We start from the raw sequence: 13,369 nt of genomic DNA, 5'->3' as shown, positions 1-13,369 counted from the left end.
CTAATAGGTCCTAATCTTTCCTTAGTTATCCTCTTGCTCTTAATGTATTGATAAAACATCTTTGGGTTTTCTTTGGATTTTACTTGCTAATATTATTTCATGCCCTCTCTTTGCTTTCCGAATTTCCTTTCTAACTTCACCCCTGCCCTTTGTATACTCCTCTGAGCTTTCCGTAGTATTGAGTTCCCGGTGTCTATCATTGGTTTGCTTTTTCTGCCTTATCTTACCCTGAATGCTTCTTGACATCCAGGGGGCTCGAGATTTGGCAGCCCCTCCCTTTTTCTTTGTTGGAACATGTTTAGCCCGAACCCCTTGAATCTCCCCTTTGAATGTCTCCCATTGCTCTGACACGGATTTACCTTTAAGTAGCTGTTTCCAGTTTACTTCTGCTAAATCACTTCTCAGTTGAGTAAAATTGGCCTTCCCCAATTGAAAACTTTAACTCCTGCTCTGTCTTTGTCCTTTTCCATAACTATGCTAAAACTAACTGTATTATGATCACTACCACCAAAGTGCTCTCCCACTGCTACTTCTTCCACCTGCCCATCTTCATTTCCTGGAACTAAATCCAGAACTGCCCCTGCCTCTCGTTGGGCTTGCCATATACTGGCTAAAAAATTCTCCTGTATGCAATTTAAGAGTTCTGCACCCTATAAACCATTCACGCTGTTTGTATCCCAGTTAATATTAGGGTAGTTGAAATCCCCGACTATTACTGCCCTATTGTCTTTGCACTTCTCAGAAATTTGCCCACATATTTGCTCCTCTATCTCCCTCTGACTGTTTGGGGGTCTATAGTACACTCCCAGAGTATGACTGCCCCTTTTTTGTTCTTGAGCTCAACCCATAAGGCCTCATTTGATGCTCCTTCTAAAATATCATCCCTCCTCATAACTTTAACTGTTTCCTTAACCAAAATTGCCACCCCTCCTTTTTTATCCCCCTCTCTATCATGTCTGAAAACGCTGTAACCAGGGACATTGAGCTGCCAGTCCTGCCCCTCTGTAAGCCATGTTTCTGTAATAGTTAAGATATCATACTGCCACGTGTCTATCTGTGCCCTCAGCTCATCCGCCTTATTTCCTCTCCTCCTTGCATTGAGGTAAATACATTTAAGGACTGCAAAACTCCTCTGTTTATTTTCTAACCTTCGTTCCCTCTGCCTTCCAGACTCACTCACTAATTTTCTGCCTTCCATTTCCAGTTCCAACTTTACCCCATCTGAATCCACACTCAGGTTCCCATCCCCCAGCCAAGCTAGTTTAAACCCTCTCCGACAGCACAAGCAACCCTCCCCGCAAGGATATTGGTCCCGGCCCTGTTGAGGTGCAACCTGTCCGGCTTGTACAGGTCCCACCTCCCCCAGAACCGGTCCCAATGCCCCAGGAATCTAAAGCCCTCCCTCTTGCACTACCTTTGCAGCCACGCAGTCACCTGCTGTATCCTCCTATTTCGATTCTCACCAGTGCGTGAGACTGAGAGTAATCCGGAGATTACTACATTCAAGGTGCTGCTTTTTAATCTCGTTCCTGACTCCTTAAACTCTGCCTGCAGGACCTCATCCCTCTATCTAACTATGCCGTTGGTCCCGATATGGACCACGACCTCTGGCTGTTCACCCTCCCCCACCCCAGAATGTTCTGCAGCCGCTCAGTGACGTCCATGACCCTGGCACCAGGGAGGCGACATGCCATCCTGGAACCACACCTGCAGCCGCAGAAACACCAGTCTGCCCCCCTAACTATAGAATCCTCTTTCACTATTGCTCTCCCAACCTGTCTCCTCCCCCAATGTACAGCTGAGCCACCCATGGTGCTCTGGTCTTGGCTCTGGCTGCACTCCCCAGGGAACCCTCTCCCCCATCAGTATACCGGTTAGAGAGTGAGATTCCCTCAGGAGACTCCTGATCTACCTGCCTGGTCCTCCTTGGCTGTCTGCCGGTCCCTCTCTGCCTTCACTCTCTTAAGCTGCGGGTAATCACCTCCTGAAACGTGCTATCCATGCAGCTCTCAGCCTCGCGGATGCACTGCAGTGTTGCTCAAGCTCTGAAACATTTCCTGCACATGTGGTTTTCCAGGACACGGGAAGCGTCCTGGAGTTCCCACATGGCACAGGCCGTGCCTTCGACGCGTGTGAGCTGCTCTGCCATGCCTCTGTTTTTAGATTATTAACTAAACTAAGGGAAATCAAGCCTTAAAACCGGTTATTTATAGTTTTATTACTCTCGTTAATAAACTAGTTTAAGTTTTCTTTCAAGCTCCCAGCTTTTACTTTAATTTTACCCAATTCCATAACTCAGAGGGGAAAAAAAAGCAGCTGTAACACTTCGCAGCCAATCACCTACCTGCTCTCCTGTGACAGCTGGGTCTACTCCCGCCTCCTGCTGCGCTCCGAGTGAGTGTAGGCCTTCGAGCCTCAACCTTTATTTGCGCTCCGATGCCGATTCCTGTAGTCCCGTAGGTCGGCTCCCACCTCCTGCTGCGCTCCGAGTTATCCCCGCTCTTGGTCTGCTGCTGCTCAGGTCAGCCGCCGCTCTGCAGAAAAAGTTAGGAAAAGCAAGGCAAAGCAAAGGAGCACCTCCTTCCTTCATTTCACCAAACTCCCACACTTACCAAACTCTCAAGTTCCTCACTCTTTCCCCGCTGCACTCAGTCTGATTGATGGGGTCAGATTGATGGGTATGATTGAGGGAGTCTGATGATAGTGGTCAGATTGATGGGGGACGGATTGATGAGAGTCTGATTGATAGCGTCTGATTGATGGGGGTCTGACTGACGGCAATCTGATTTAAGGGGTCAGATTGACGTGGAGTGAATCGAATTGGCTGAAGACTGGCTTCTGTGATGGTGGCGATATCGGGAGGAGGCCGAGATGGATCATCTACTCGGCACTGCTGGCTGAAGATGGTTGCAAACGCTTCAGCCTTCTCTTTTGCACTCACGCGCTGGATTCTGCCATCATTGAGGATGGGGATGTTTACAGAGCCTCCTCCTCCCGTTACTGTTTAACTGTCCACCACCATTCACGACTGGATGTGGCAGGACTGCAGAGCTTTGATCTGATCCGTTGGTTGTGAATCGCTTAGCCCTGTCTATAGCAGGTTGCTTCAACTCTTCAGCATGCATATAGTCCTGAGATGCAGCTTCACCAGGTTGGCACCTCATTTTTAGGTACGCCTGGTGCTGCTCCTGGCATGCTCTTCTGCACTCCTCATTGAACCAGGGTTGATCCCCTGGCTTGTTGGTAATGGTAGAGTGAGGAATATGCCGGGCCATGAGGTTACAGATTGTGCTGGAATACAATTCTGCTGCTGCTGATGGTCCACAGCGCCTCATGGATGCTCAGTTTTGAGCTGCTAGAGCTGTTCTGAATCTATCCCATTTAGCACGGTGATAGTGCCACACAACACGTTGGATGGTGTCCTCAGTGTGAAGACGGTACTTCGTCTCCACGAGGACTGTGCGGAGGTCACTCCTGCCAATACTGTCATGAACAGATGCATCTGCGACAGGGTGATTGGTGAGGACGAGGTCAAGAAAGTTTTTCCCTCGTGCTGGGTGTCTGATTGATGGGGTCTGAGGGTTGGGGGTCTGATTGATGGGGTCTGGGGGTTAGGGGTCTGAGGGTTGGGGGTGTGGGGGTTGGGGGTCTGATTGATGGGGTCTGGGGGTTGGGGGTCTGATTGATGGGGTCTGGGGGTTGGGGGTCTGATTGATGGGGTCTGGGGGTTGGGGGTCTGATTGATGGGGTATGGGGGTTGGGGGTCTGATTGATGGGGTCTGGGGGTTGGGGGTCTGATTGATGGGGTCTGGGGGTTGGAGGTCTGATTGATGGGGTCTGGGGGTTGGGGGTCTGATTGACGGGGTCTGGGGGTTGGGGGTCTGATTGTTGGGGTCTGGGGGTTGGGGGTCTGATTGATGGGGTCTGGGAGTTGGGGGTCTGATTGATGGGGTCTGGGGGTTGGGGGTCTGATTGATGGGGTCTGGGGGTTGGGGGTCTGATTGATGGTGTGTGGGGGTTGGGGGTCTGATTGATGGGGTCTGGGGGTTGGGGGTCTGATTGATGGGGTCTGGGGGTTGGGGGTCTGATTGATGGGGTCTGGGGGGGTTGGGGGTCTGATTGATGGGGTCTGGGGGGGTTGGGGGTCTGATTGATGGGGTCTGGGGGTTGGGGGTCTGATTGATGGGGTCTGGGGGTTGGGGGTCTGATTGATGGTGTCTGGGGGTCTGATTGATGGGGTCTGGGGGTTGGGGGTCTGATTGATGGGGTCTGGGGGTTGGGGGTCTGATTGATGGGGTCTGGGGGTTGGGGGTCTGATTGATGGGGTCTGGGGGTTGGGGGTCTGATTGATGGGGTCTGGGGGTTGGGGGTCTGATTGATGGGGTCTGGGGGTTGGGGGTCTGATTGATGGGGTCTGGGGGTTGGGGGTCTGATTGATGGGGTCTGGGGGTAAGGGGAATTCTCTTGTTCCCTGGCGCTCCTCCCATAAAAGAATGTTGCGAATTCTTGGTTCCGCCTTTTACACAATGAACCAATCAGCACTGAGCAACGTCGCTCCGTTTAAAAAAGCAACAATAGGCCATTGTTCTCACAGACCAATCAGAGCCCGATTTGCTGAATAGGAGGGTTCTATCGGGCGGGGTATAAATAGCGGGAGCGGCAGCACGAGGCACATTCTCAAGAGCTGCGAGAATAGGAGGAGATTATGGTGAGAGCTCACTGGGCAATGTACAGAGCGAGGGTGTTCCACCGAGACAGAGGGATCCACAGGGAGAGGGGGATCCACTGGGAGAGAGGGATTCACAGGGAGAGTGGGATCCACAGGGAGAGAGGGATTCAAAGGGAGAGTGGGATCTACTGGGAGAGAGGAATTCAAAGGGAGAGTGGGATCTACTGGGAGAGTAGATCCACAGGGAGAGTGGGATCCACTGAGAGAGTGTGATGCACTGGGAGAGTGGGAATCTGTCGGGAGAGAGAAGGGAACCAGTCAGAGTAATGCATCCCAAGGGAGAGGGAAAGGACCCACAGGGAGGGTGGGAATCCACAGGGAGAGAAGGATCCACATGGAGAGAGGAAGAACGACAGGGAGAGCAGTAATCGATGTTGAGAGAAGGGGCTTCAGAAAAGAGAGTGAGGAGTGAACCACAGGGAGACTGGGGGCATCCACAGGGAGATTCGGGGCAGCCACACGGAGAAAGTGGGAAATCCATCTGGAGAGAGGAGTCACAGGGAGATTGGGAATCCACAGGGTGATGCATATCCACAGCAAACGAGGGTGGTCAATGGCAGAATGTGGGATCTTTAAGAAATATGGGGAATTCCTCAGGAAGTGAGTGGCCCACATTGAGCAATGGATCCACAGTCAGTGGGCAAATCCTCTGGGACAGGGCAGTCCACAGGGAGTGGGAACGCACACAGAGAGAAGACATCCATCGTGAGCAGAGGGGTCCATCGGAAGGGGGTGGCGTCTACAGGTAGTGGAACGTTGCACAGGGACAGAAGGGATCCAGCAGGCAGCAGGTGAGATCTACAGGGAATGGACGGGATCCACAGGTTACTGTAATGGAACGTGTTGCTGCCCACACACCCTTCTCCCTTCCACCTCCACTGACTGTATAAAGCATTGTCCTCCTACCTGTGTAAATAATCCTGTGTTCTCCACTCTTTAGCGTGAGTGTCTTTCAATCCACATTGGCCAGGCCGGCGTGCAGGTCGGCAATGCTTGCTGGGAGCTGTATTGCCTGGAGCATGGGATCCAACCAGATGGGCAGATGCCCAGTGACAAGACCGTCGGAGGTGGGGACGACTCCTTCAACACCTTCTTCAGTGAGACGGGGGCGGGCAAGCACATCCCCCGAGCCGTGTTTGTAGATCTGGAGCCCACTGTGATCGGTAAGGGGAGAGATTGTTGATGGGTTAGTCGTGTGTCACTAAACTCATTGCAATACACCTACTCATGTACAGTCCTTCCTCCTGATACAGACAGGCACTGTTCTGCTACCTCTTGTTGCTGTTTGATACAAACTCCCTTCTCACAGACCAAGTCTTGGCCCCTCCAAGTATCTCCCCTCCTCCCCCGAAGGTGTTTCCCGTTACCAGAATCTGGTTCCACTGGCCCACGTGTCTCTCCGGTGCTTCACCAATTCTTTCAAGTATTAGGCCAAACATTGAGTCCCTGCAAGCAATTCAACCACAGGCACCATCACAGCTGAGCTCAGTACTGTCCCCACCTTAACCCCATCCCCCACATACACTCATTTGCCAGGTGCAGTTATTGGGTAAGGAACAGCAGCAGGTACCCAGGTGGATTGTTTACTGTCCCACCCCCCACCCAGGGTCCTGAGGTTAATATCAGGGCTCATATCCACCTTAGCTGAGATCAGCTGACCCAGCACAGGCCACAAATGGAACCTGCGACTCCTCTGATCAATTTGTCGCACCAGCTACCAACTGAGACAGCAGAACACGGCCTTCATGCTCCTGGCATCCTCCTGGTTTGCTGCTTCCAGCTGCTGGGTTGGTCATGAGATCTCGACAGTTGAAGCTGCTTGGCCAATCGTCTCTCCCCCTCTCCTCCCAATCTCCAATACTCCAGTCACTGTGGACAGTCAGGGATTTCCAGTCTGGATCAAAGGTGGTGGTCCCAGGACTGAGAGATGTTCCCAGAAAAATGGCCAGACTTGTATCAAAATACTTGAAATGATGCATATTCAGGTTTTTAACTCTCCGTTCCCTGCCCCCAGATGAGGTCCGCACCGGCACCTACCGACAGCTCTTTCACCCCGAGCAACTCATCACCGGCAAGGAGGATGCGGCCAATAACTACGCACGGGGCCACTGTTCCATCGGCAAGGAGATAGTGGATCTGGTCTTGGATCGCATACGGAAGGTGGTAAGTTGTGTACTGGCAACCACTGCCCCCTCTCACCATCTCCCACTACCCCTCCATCATCTCCCACTGCCTAATCGAACCGGCAACCACTGCTCCTTCTCACCATCTCCCACTGCCCCCTCTCACCATCTCCCACTACCCCTCCATCATCTCCCACTGCCTAATTGAACCGGCAACCACTGCTCCTTCTCACCATCTCCCACAACCTCTCCCATCATCTCCCACTGCCTAATCGAACCGGCAACCACTGCTCCTTCTCACCATCTCCCACAACCTCTCCCATCATCTCCCATTGCTCCTTCTCACCATCTCCCACTACCCCGTCCCATCATCTCCCGCTGCCCCGTCTCATCATTTCTCATTGCCCCATCCCATCATCTCCCACTGCCCAGTCCCACAGTCTTCCACTGCTCCGTCACATAATCTCGCACTGCCCAGTCCCACAGTCTCCCAATGCCCATTCCCACAGTCTCCCACTGCCCAGTCCCACAGTCTACCACTGCCCCGTCCCATCATCTCCCCCTGCCCATTCCCATCAGCTCGCCCTCCCCATTCCCAACATTCCCAACACTGACAAATCCCATCATCTCCCACTGCCCCATCTCAATATCTCCCACTGTCTCTCCCATCGTCTCCCACTGACCCATCACATCATCTCCCCCTGCCCATTCCCATCAACACCCCCTGCCCATTCCCAACATCTCCCACTGACCCATCCCATCATCTCCCACTGCCCCATCTCATTATCTCCCACTGTCTCTCCCATCGTCTCCCACTGACCCATCACATCATCTCCCACTGCCCAGTCCCATCATCTCCCCCTGACCATTCCAATCAACTCCCCCTGCCCATTCCCAGCATCTCCCGCTGACCCATCCCATCATCTCCCACTGCCCCATCCCAGCAGCTACCACTGCCCCTTCTCACAAGAGCTACAAAAAGAGAGTATGAAAAGAAACTTGCAAGGGATATCAAAACCAATACGAAGAACTTTTATAGTTATATTAGGAAAAAGAGGGTGGTCAGGAGCAGGTTTGGCCCCTTAAAAACTGAAAGTGGGGATATTGTCATTGACAATGGGGAACTGGCGGACATGTTGAATAATTACTTTGCGTCAGTATTTACAGTAGAAAAAGAGGATAGCATGCTGGAAATCCCAACAAAACTAATATTGAATCGGGGACAGGGACTCGATAAAATTAACATAAGTAAAGCAACAGTAATGAAGAAAATAATAGCACTAAAGATTGACAAATCCCCAGGACCAGATGGTTTCCATCCCAGGGTTTTAAAGGAAGTAGGTGAGCAGATTGCAAATGCCCTAACTATAATCTTTCAAAGTTCTCTAGATTCAGGAACTGTCCCTCTAGATTGGAAAATTGCACGTCACTCCGCTTTTTAAGAAAGGAGAGAGAGGGAAACCGGGGAATGATAGACCAGTTAGCCTAACATCTGTTGTGGGGAAATTGCTGGAGTCTATAATTAAGGATAGGGTGACTGAACACCTTGAGAATTTTCAGTTAATCAGGGAGAGCCAGCATGGATTTGTGAAAGGTAGGTCGTGCCTGACAAACCTGATTGAATTTTTTGAAGAAGTGACTAAAGTCGTGGACAGGGGAATATCAATGGATATTATTTATATGGACTTCCAGAAGGCATTTGATAAGGTCCCACATAAGAGACTGTTAGCTAAGTTAGAAGCCCATGGAATCGAGGGAAAAGTACGGACTTGGTTAGGAAATTGGCGGAGCGAAAGGCGACAGAGAGTAGGGATAATGGGTAAGTATTCACATTGGCAGGATGTGACCAGTGGAGTCCCGCAGGGATCTGTCTTGGGGCCTCAATTATTCACAATATTTATTAACGACTTAGATGAAGGCATAGAAAGTCTCATATCTAAGTTTGCCGATGACACAAAGATTGGTGGCATTGTAAGCAGTGAAGATGAAAACATAAAATTACAAAGGGATATTGATAGATTAGGTGAATGGGCAAAATTGTGGCAAATGGAATTCAATATAGACAAATGTGAGGTCATCCACTTTGGATCAAAAAAGGATAGAACAGGGTACTTTCTAAATGGTAAAACATTAAAAACAGTGGATGTCCAAAGGGACTTCGGGGTTCAGGTACATCGATCATTGAAGTGTCATGAACAGGTGCAGAAAATAATCAATAAGGCTAATGGAATGCTGGCCTTTATATCGAGAGGACTGGAGTGCAAGGGGGCAGAAGTTATGCTGCAGATATACAAAACCCTGGTTAGACCGCACATGGAGTACTGTGAGCAGTTCTGGGCACCACACCTTCGGAAGGACATATTGGCCTTGGAGGGAGCGCAGCGTAGGTTTCCCAGAATGATACCCAGACTTCAAGGATTAAGTTACGAGGACAGATTACGCAAATTGGGGTTGTATTCTCTAGAGTTCAGAAGGTTAAGGGGTGATCTGATCGAAGTTTATAAGATATTAAGGGGAACGGATAGAGAGAAACTATTTCCATTGGTTGGGGATTCTAGGAGTAGGGGGCACAGTCTAAAAATTAGAGCCAGACCTTTCAGGAGTGAGATTAGAAAACATTTCTACACACAAAGGGTGGTAGAAGTTTGGAACTCTCTTCCGCAAACGGCAATTGATACTAGCTCAATTGCTACATTTAAATGTGAGATGGATAGCTTTTTGGCAACCAAAGGTATTAAGAGATATGGGCCAAAGGCGGGTATATGCAGCTAGATAACAGATCAGCCATGATCTTATCAAATGGCGGAGCAGGCATGAGGGGCTGAATGGCCTACTCCTGTTCCTATGTTCACCATCTCCCACTGTCTAGTCCCAACAGCTCCCGCTGCCCCTTCTCACTAGCTCCCACTGCCCCTTCTCACCATCTCCCACTCTCCCTTCTCCCCATCTCCCACTGCCCCTTCTCACCAGGGACGGTCAGTATTTTTGCTCCTGTCCTGTGTTCACTGTCCTTTGACGATAGATTCCATTTCCTGCTCCCTTTTAATGTTTTGTACCTTCTTTGCCCACAGGCTGACCAGTGCACGGGACTCCAGGGTTTCCTCATTTTCCACAGTTTCGGGGGTGGGACCGGCTCGGGTTTTACATCCCTCCTGATGGAGAGACTATCTGTAGACTACGGCAAGAAATCCAAACTGGAGTTTTCTGTTTATCCTGCGCCGCAGATTTCCACTGCGGTGGTCGAACCGTACAACTCCGTGCTCGTCACCCACTCCACCCTTGAGCACTCTGACTGCGGCTTCATGGTCGACAACGAGGCCCTTTATGATATATGTCGGCGTAATCTTGACATTGAGCGTCCAACATACACCAACCTCAACCGTCTCATTGGACAGTTGGTGTCATCCATCACGGCGTCACTACGGTTCGACGGTGCCCTCAATGTGGACCTGACTGAGTTCCAAACCAACCTGGTCCCTTATCCCCGCATTCACTTCCCATTATTAACCTACTCCCCCCTTATTTCGGCCGAGAAGGCTTACCACGAGCAAATATCTGTGTCAGAGATCACCAACGCCTGCTTTGAACCAGCCAATCAGATGGTGAAGTGCGACCCCCGCCAGGGCAAGTACATGGCGTGCTGCATGCTGTACCGAGGAGATGTCGTGCCAAAGGATGTCAACGCCTCCATCGCCACCATCAAAACCAAGCGCTCGATCCAGTTTGTTGATTGGTGCCCGACCGGGTTCAAGGTAAGTGTGGGTTTTGTGTTCAATCCATGGGGCTCTGGGGAAACATGGATTCTGACAATCTCATATCCCACGTGAACAATACGTCTGTTCAGTCTGGGTCAAAAGCTGTCCCTCCTTTCAGACCCTCCCCATTCCTGGCCCAAAGAGGAGCTCTCTCTGAGGCTGTTGGTGGAATTGTCTCAGCTCTGATCCTTGATTTTTGCCCTGAATGTTCCAGGAGAAGTCCTTGCTTGAACAAGGAAAAGGCATCCTGAAAAATCAAGGCCTCATTGGACAAGATGAACTGAAGAAAGGAATTAGCCCCGGAATCTGGCCTCATTACACAGCATCCATCCATCAGAAACTGAGGCTCTAAAACTGGGGGAAGAGCCAGTGAATAACCAGATCTGGGTTTTTGTACAGTGATAGACACACATTGGTACATTAATTTATCTTTCTGATAGTTAAGTGGTTCCCAACGGCTCTGATTTTGAAGCTCCATTCTGTGCAACTGAAATCTAAAGAATTTTCTTTTCCCACAGGTTGGCATCAACTACCAGCCCCCGACGGTGGTGCCAGGGGGCGATCTGGCAAAGGTGCAACGTGCCCTCTGTATGCTGAGCAACACCACCGCCATTGCCTTGGCTTGGACCCGCCTCAACCTCAAATTCGATAAGATGTACGCCAAGCGGGCCTTTGTCCACTGGTACGTTGGGGAGGGGCTGGAGGAAGGGGAGTTCCAGGACGCACGGGAGGACCTGGCCTCACTCGAGAAGGATTACGAAGAGGTGGCCGTCGATTCTTCCGCGCTGGACAGAAAGGCGGAGGAGGAAGAATAAGATTTATTCATTTAGAAAGTAAAAAGAGTTTAACTTTAAATCATATTTATTTTACAAAATGACATTAATTTAGAACATAAAAAGAGTTTAACTTAATTTCACATTTATCTTACAAATTATATTTAAGAAAATAAATATTTTTGAATGATTTTGGAATTGTGTCGATTTAAAAGCCACAAATACATGACAAGAGATTGAGAAACACGTGTAAAAGAAGACGTTAGAACTTGAAAGAGGATCAATGGACCCAGAATGGGGCTTAATCAAACTCCACAGAGCTGCAGTCACACAGCACTTCAGTCATTAAAACACTGAATCAAAAGCAAAATACTGCAGACGCTGGAATCTGAAATAAAAACAGAAAATGCTGGAATTACTCAGCAGGTCAGGCAGCATCTGTGGAGAAAGAAACAGAGTTAACCTTTCAGGTCAATGGCCTTTTGTCAGAACTGGAAGATGTGTGTCTCAAAGGCCGCCTTGGAGAACGCTTACCCGAAGATCGGTGGCTGAATGTCCCTGACTGCTGAAGTGTTCCCCGACTGGGAGGGAACCCTCCTGTCTGGCGATTGTTGCGCGGTGTCCGTTCATCCGTTGTCGCAGTGTCTGCATGGTCTCGCCAATGTACCATGCTCCAGGGCATCCTTTCCTGCAGCGCATGAGGTAGACAACGTTGGCCGAGTCACAGGAGTATGAACCATGCACCTGGTGGGTGGAGTCCTCTCGTGTGATGGTGGTATCTGTGTCGATGATCTGGCATGTCTTGCAGAGGTTACCGTGGCAGGGTTGTGTGGTGTCGTGGACGCTGTTCTCCTGAAAGCTGGGTAATTTGCTGCGAACGATAGTCTGTTTGAGGTTGGGTGGCTGTTTAAAGGCGAGTAGTGGAGGTGTGGGGAAGGCCATAGCGAGGTGTTCGTCGTCATTGATGACATGTTGATGGCTGCGGAGAACATGGCGTAGTTTCTCCGCTCCGGGGAAGTACTGGACGACGAAGGGTACTCTGTTGGTTGTGTCCCATGTTAGTCTTCTGAGGAGGTCTATGCGATTTTTCGCTGTGGCCCGTCGGAACTGTCGATCGATGAATCAAGCGTCATATCCCGTTCTTACCAGGGCGTCTTTCAGAGTCTGTCGGTGTCCATCCCGTTCCTCCTCGTCTGAGCAGACCCTGTGTATTCGCAGGGCCTGTCCATAGGGGATGGCCTCTTTGACGTGGTTAGGGTAGAAGCTGGAAAAGTGGAGCATCGTGAGGTTGTCCGTGGGCTTGCGGTCGAGTGAGGTGCTGAGGTGCCCGTCTTTGATGGAGATTCGTGTGTCCAAGAAAGAAACTGATTCTGAGGAGTAGTCCATGGTGAGCCTGATGGTGGGATGGAACTTGTTGATGTTATCGTGTAGTCTCTTTAGTGATTCGTCGCCGTGGGTCCAAGGCGGCCTTCGAGACACACGACAACGCAAAATCGTCGAGCAGAAATTGACAGCCAAGTTCCGCACCCATGAGGACGGCCTCAACCGGGATCTTGGGTTCATGTCACGCTACACGTTACCCCACCAGCGAACAAAAGCTATCTGTTTTTAATATAATGGGTCATTTGCTGGCTTTCTCTGCCTTCCGGATGCTTCTGCCTCTCTCTCTCTCTGTTTTTTTTCCTGTTTGCTTTTTTGTTGAATGTGTATTCGGGGGTTCTGTCGGTGACACCTCTCTGTCTGAACACGGTGATTGCCTTGGCAACGGGCAGTTGCAGGGGCAGTCTGTAAACACCATCTATTGTTCTATGATGTATAAATGCGTGGGCTTCAAGGAGCTCCTGACATTTACCTGAGGAAGGAGGAAGCCTCCGAAAGCTTGTAGATTTCAAATAAAAATCGTTGGACTATAACTTGGTGTTGTAAAATTGTTTACAATTGTCAACCCCAGTCCATCACCGGCATCTCCACATCATGAAAAAATGGGAG

The 13,369-nt window shown here is 50.3% G+C and overlaps 1 protein-coding gene across 1 annotated transcript; it reads left to right on the top strand.

Moving 5' to 3' along the window:
* Nucleotides 1–5,756: 5,756 nt before the first annotated feature.
* LOC137309220 (tubulin alpha-1 chain-like) lies at nucleotides 5,757–11,422 on the top strand. The gene is made up of 4 exons (XM_067977481.1): nucleotides 5,757–5,892; nucleotides 6,744–6,892; nucleotides 9,924–10,604; nucleotides 11,126–11,422. The coding sequence occupies exons 1-4, from the start codon at nucleotides 5,772–5,774 to the stop codon at nucleotides 11,420–11,422; spliced, it is 1,248 nt and encodes a 415-aa protein (XP_067833582.1). The 5' UTR covers nucleotides 5,757–5,771.
* The last annotated feature ends 1,947 nt before the right edge of the window (nucleotides 11,423–13,369 follow it).

Source organism: Heptranchias perlo, unplaced genomic scaffold, assembly GCF_035084215.1.
Source record: "Heptranchias perlo isolate sHepPer1 unplaced genomic scaffold, sHepPer1.hap1 HAP1_SCAFFOLD_154, whole genome shotgun sequence".
NCBI lineage: Eukaryota > Metazoa > Chordata > Chondrichthyes > Hexanchiformes > Hexanchidae > Heptranchias > Heptranchias perlo.
The sequence above is the reverse complement of the archived record's forward strand: the minus strand, read 5'-3'. Positions and strand labels throughout refer to the sequence as shown.

Excerpts from the sequence above, each read along its gene's own strand:
- LOC137309220 (XM_067977481.1), top strand. The coding sequence starts at position 5,772 with ATGCCCAGTGACAAGACCGTCGGAGGTGGGGACGACTCCTTCAACACC. Across the intron at positions 5,893-6,743 it reads TCTGGAGCCCACTGTGATCG|ATGAGGTCCGCACCGGCACC; the intron begins GTAAGGGGAGAG and ends CCCTGCCCCCAG. Across the intron at positions 10,605-11,125 it reads GGTGCCCGACCGGGTTCAAG|GTTGGCATCAACTACCAGCC; the intron begins GTAAGTGTGGGT and ends CTTTTCCCACAG.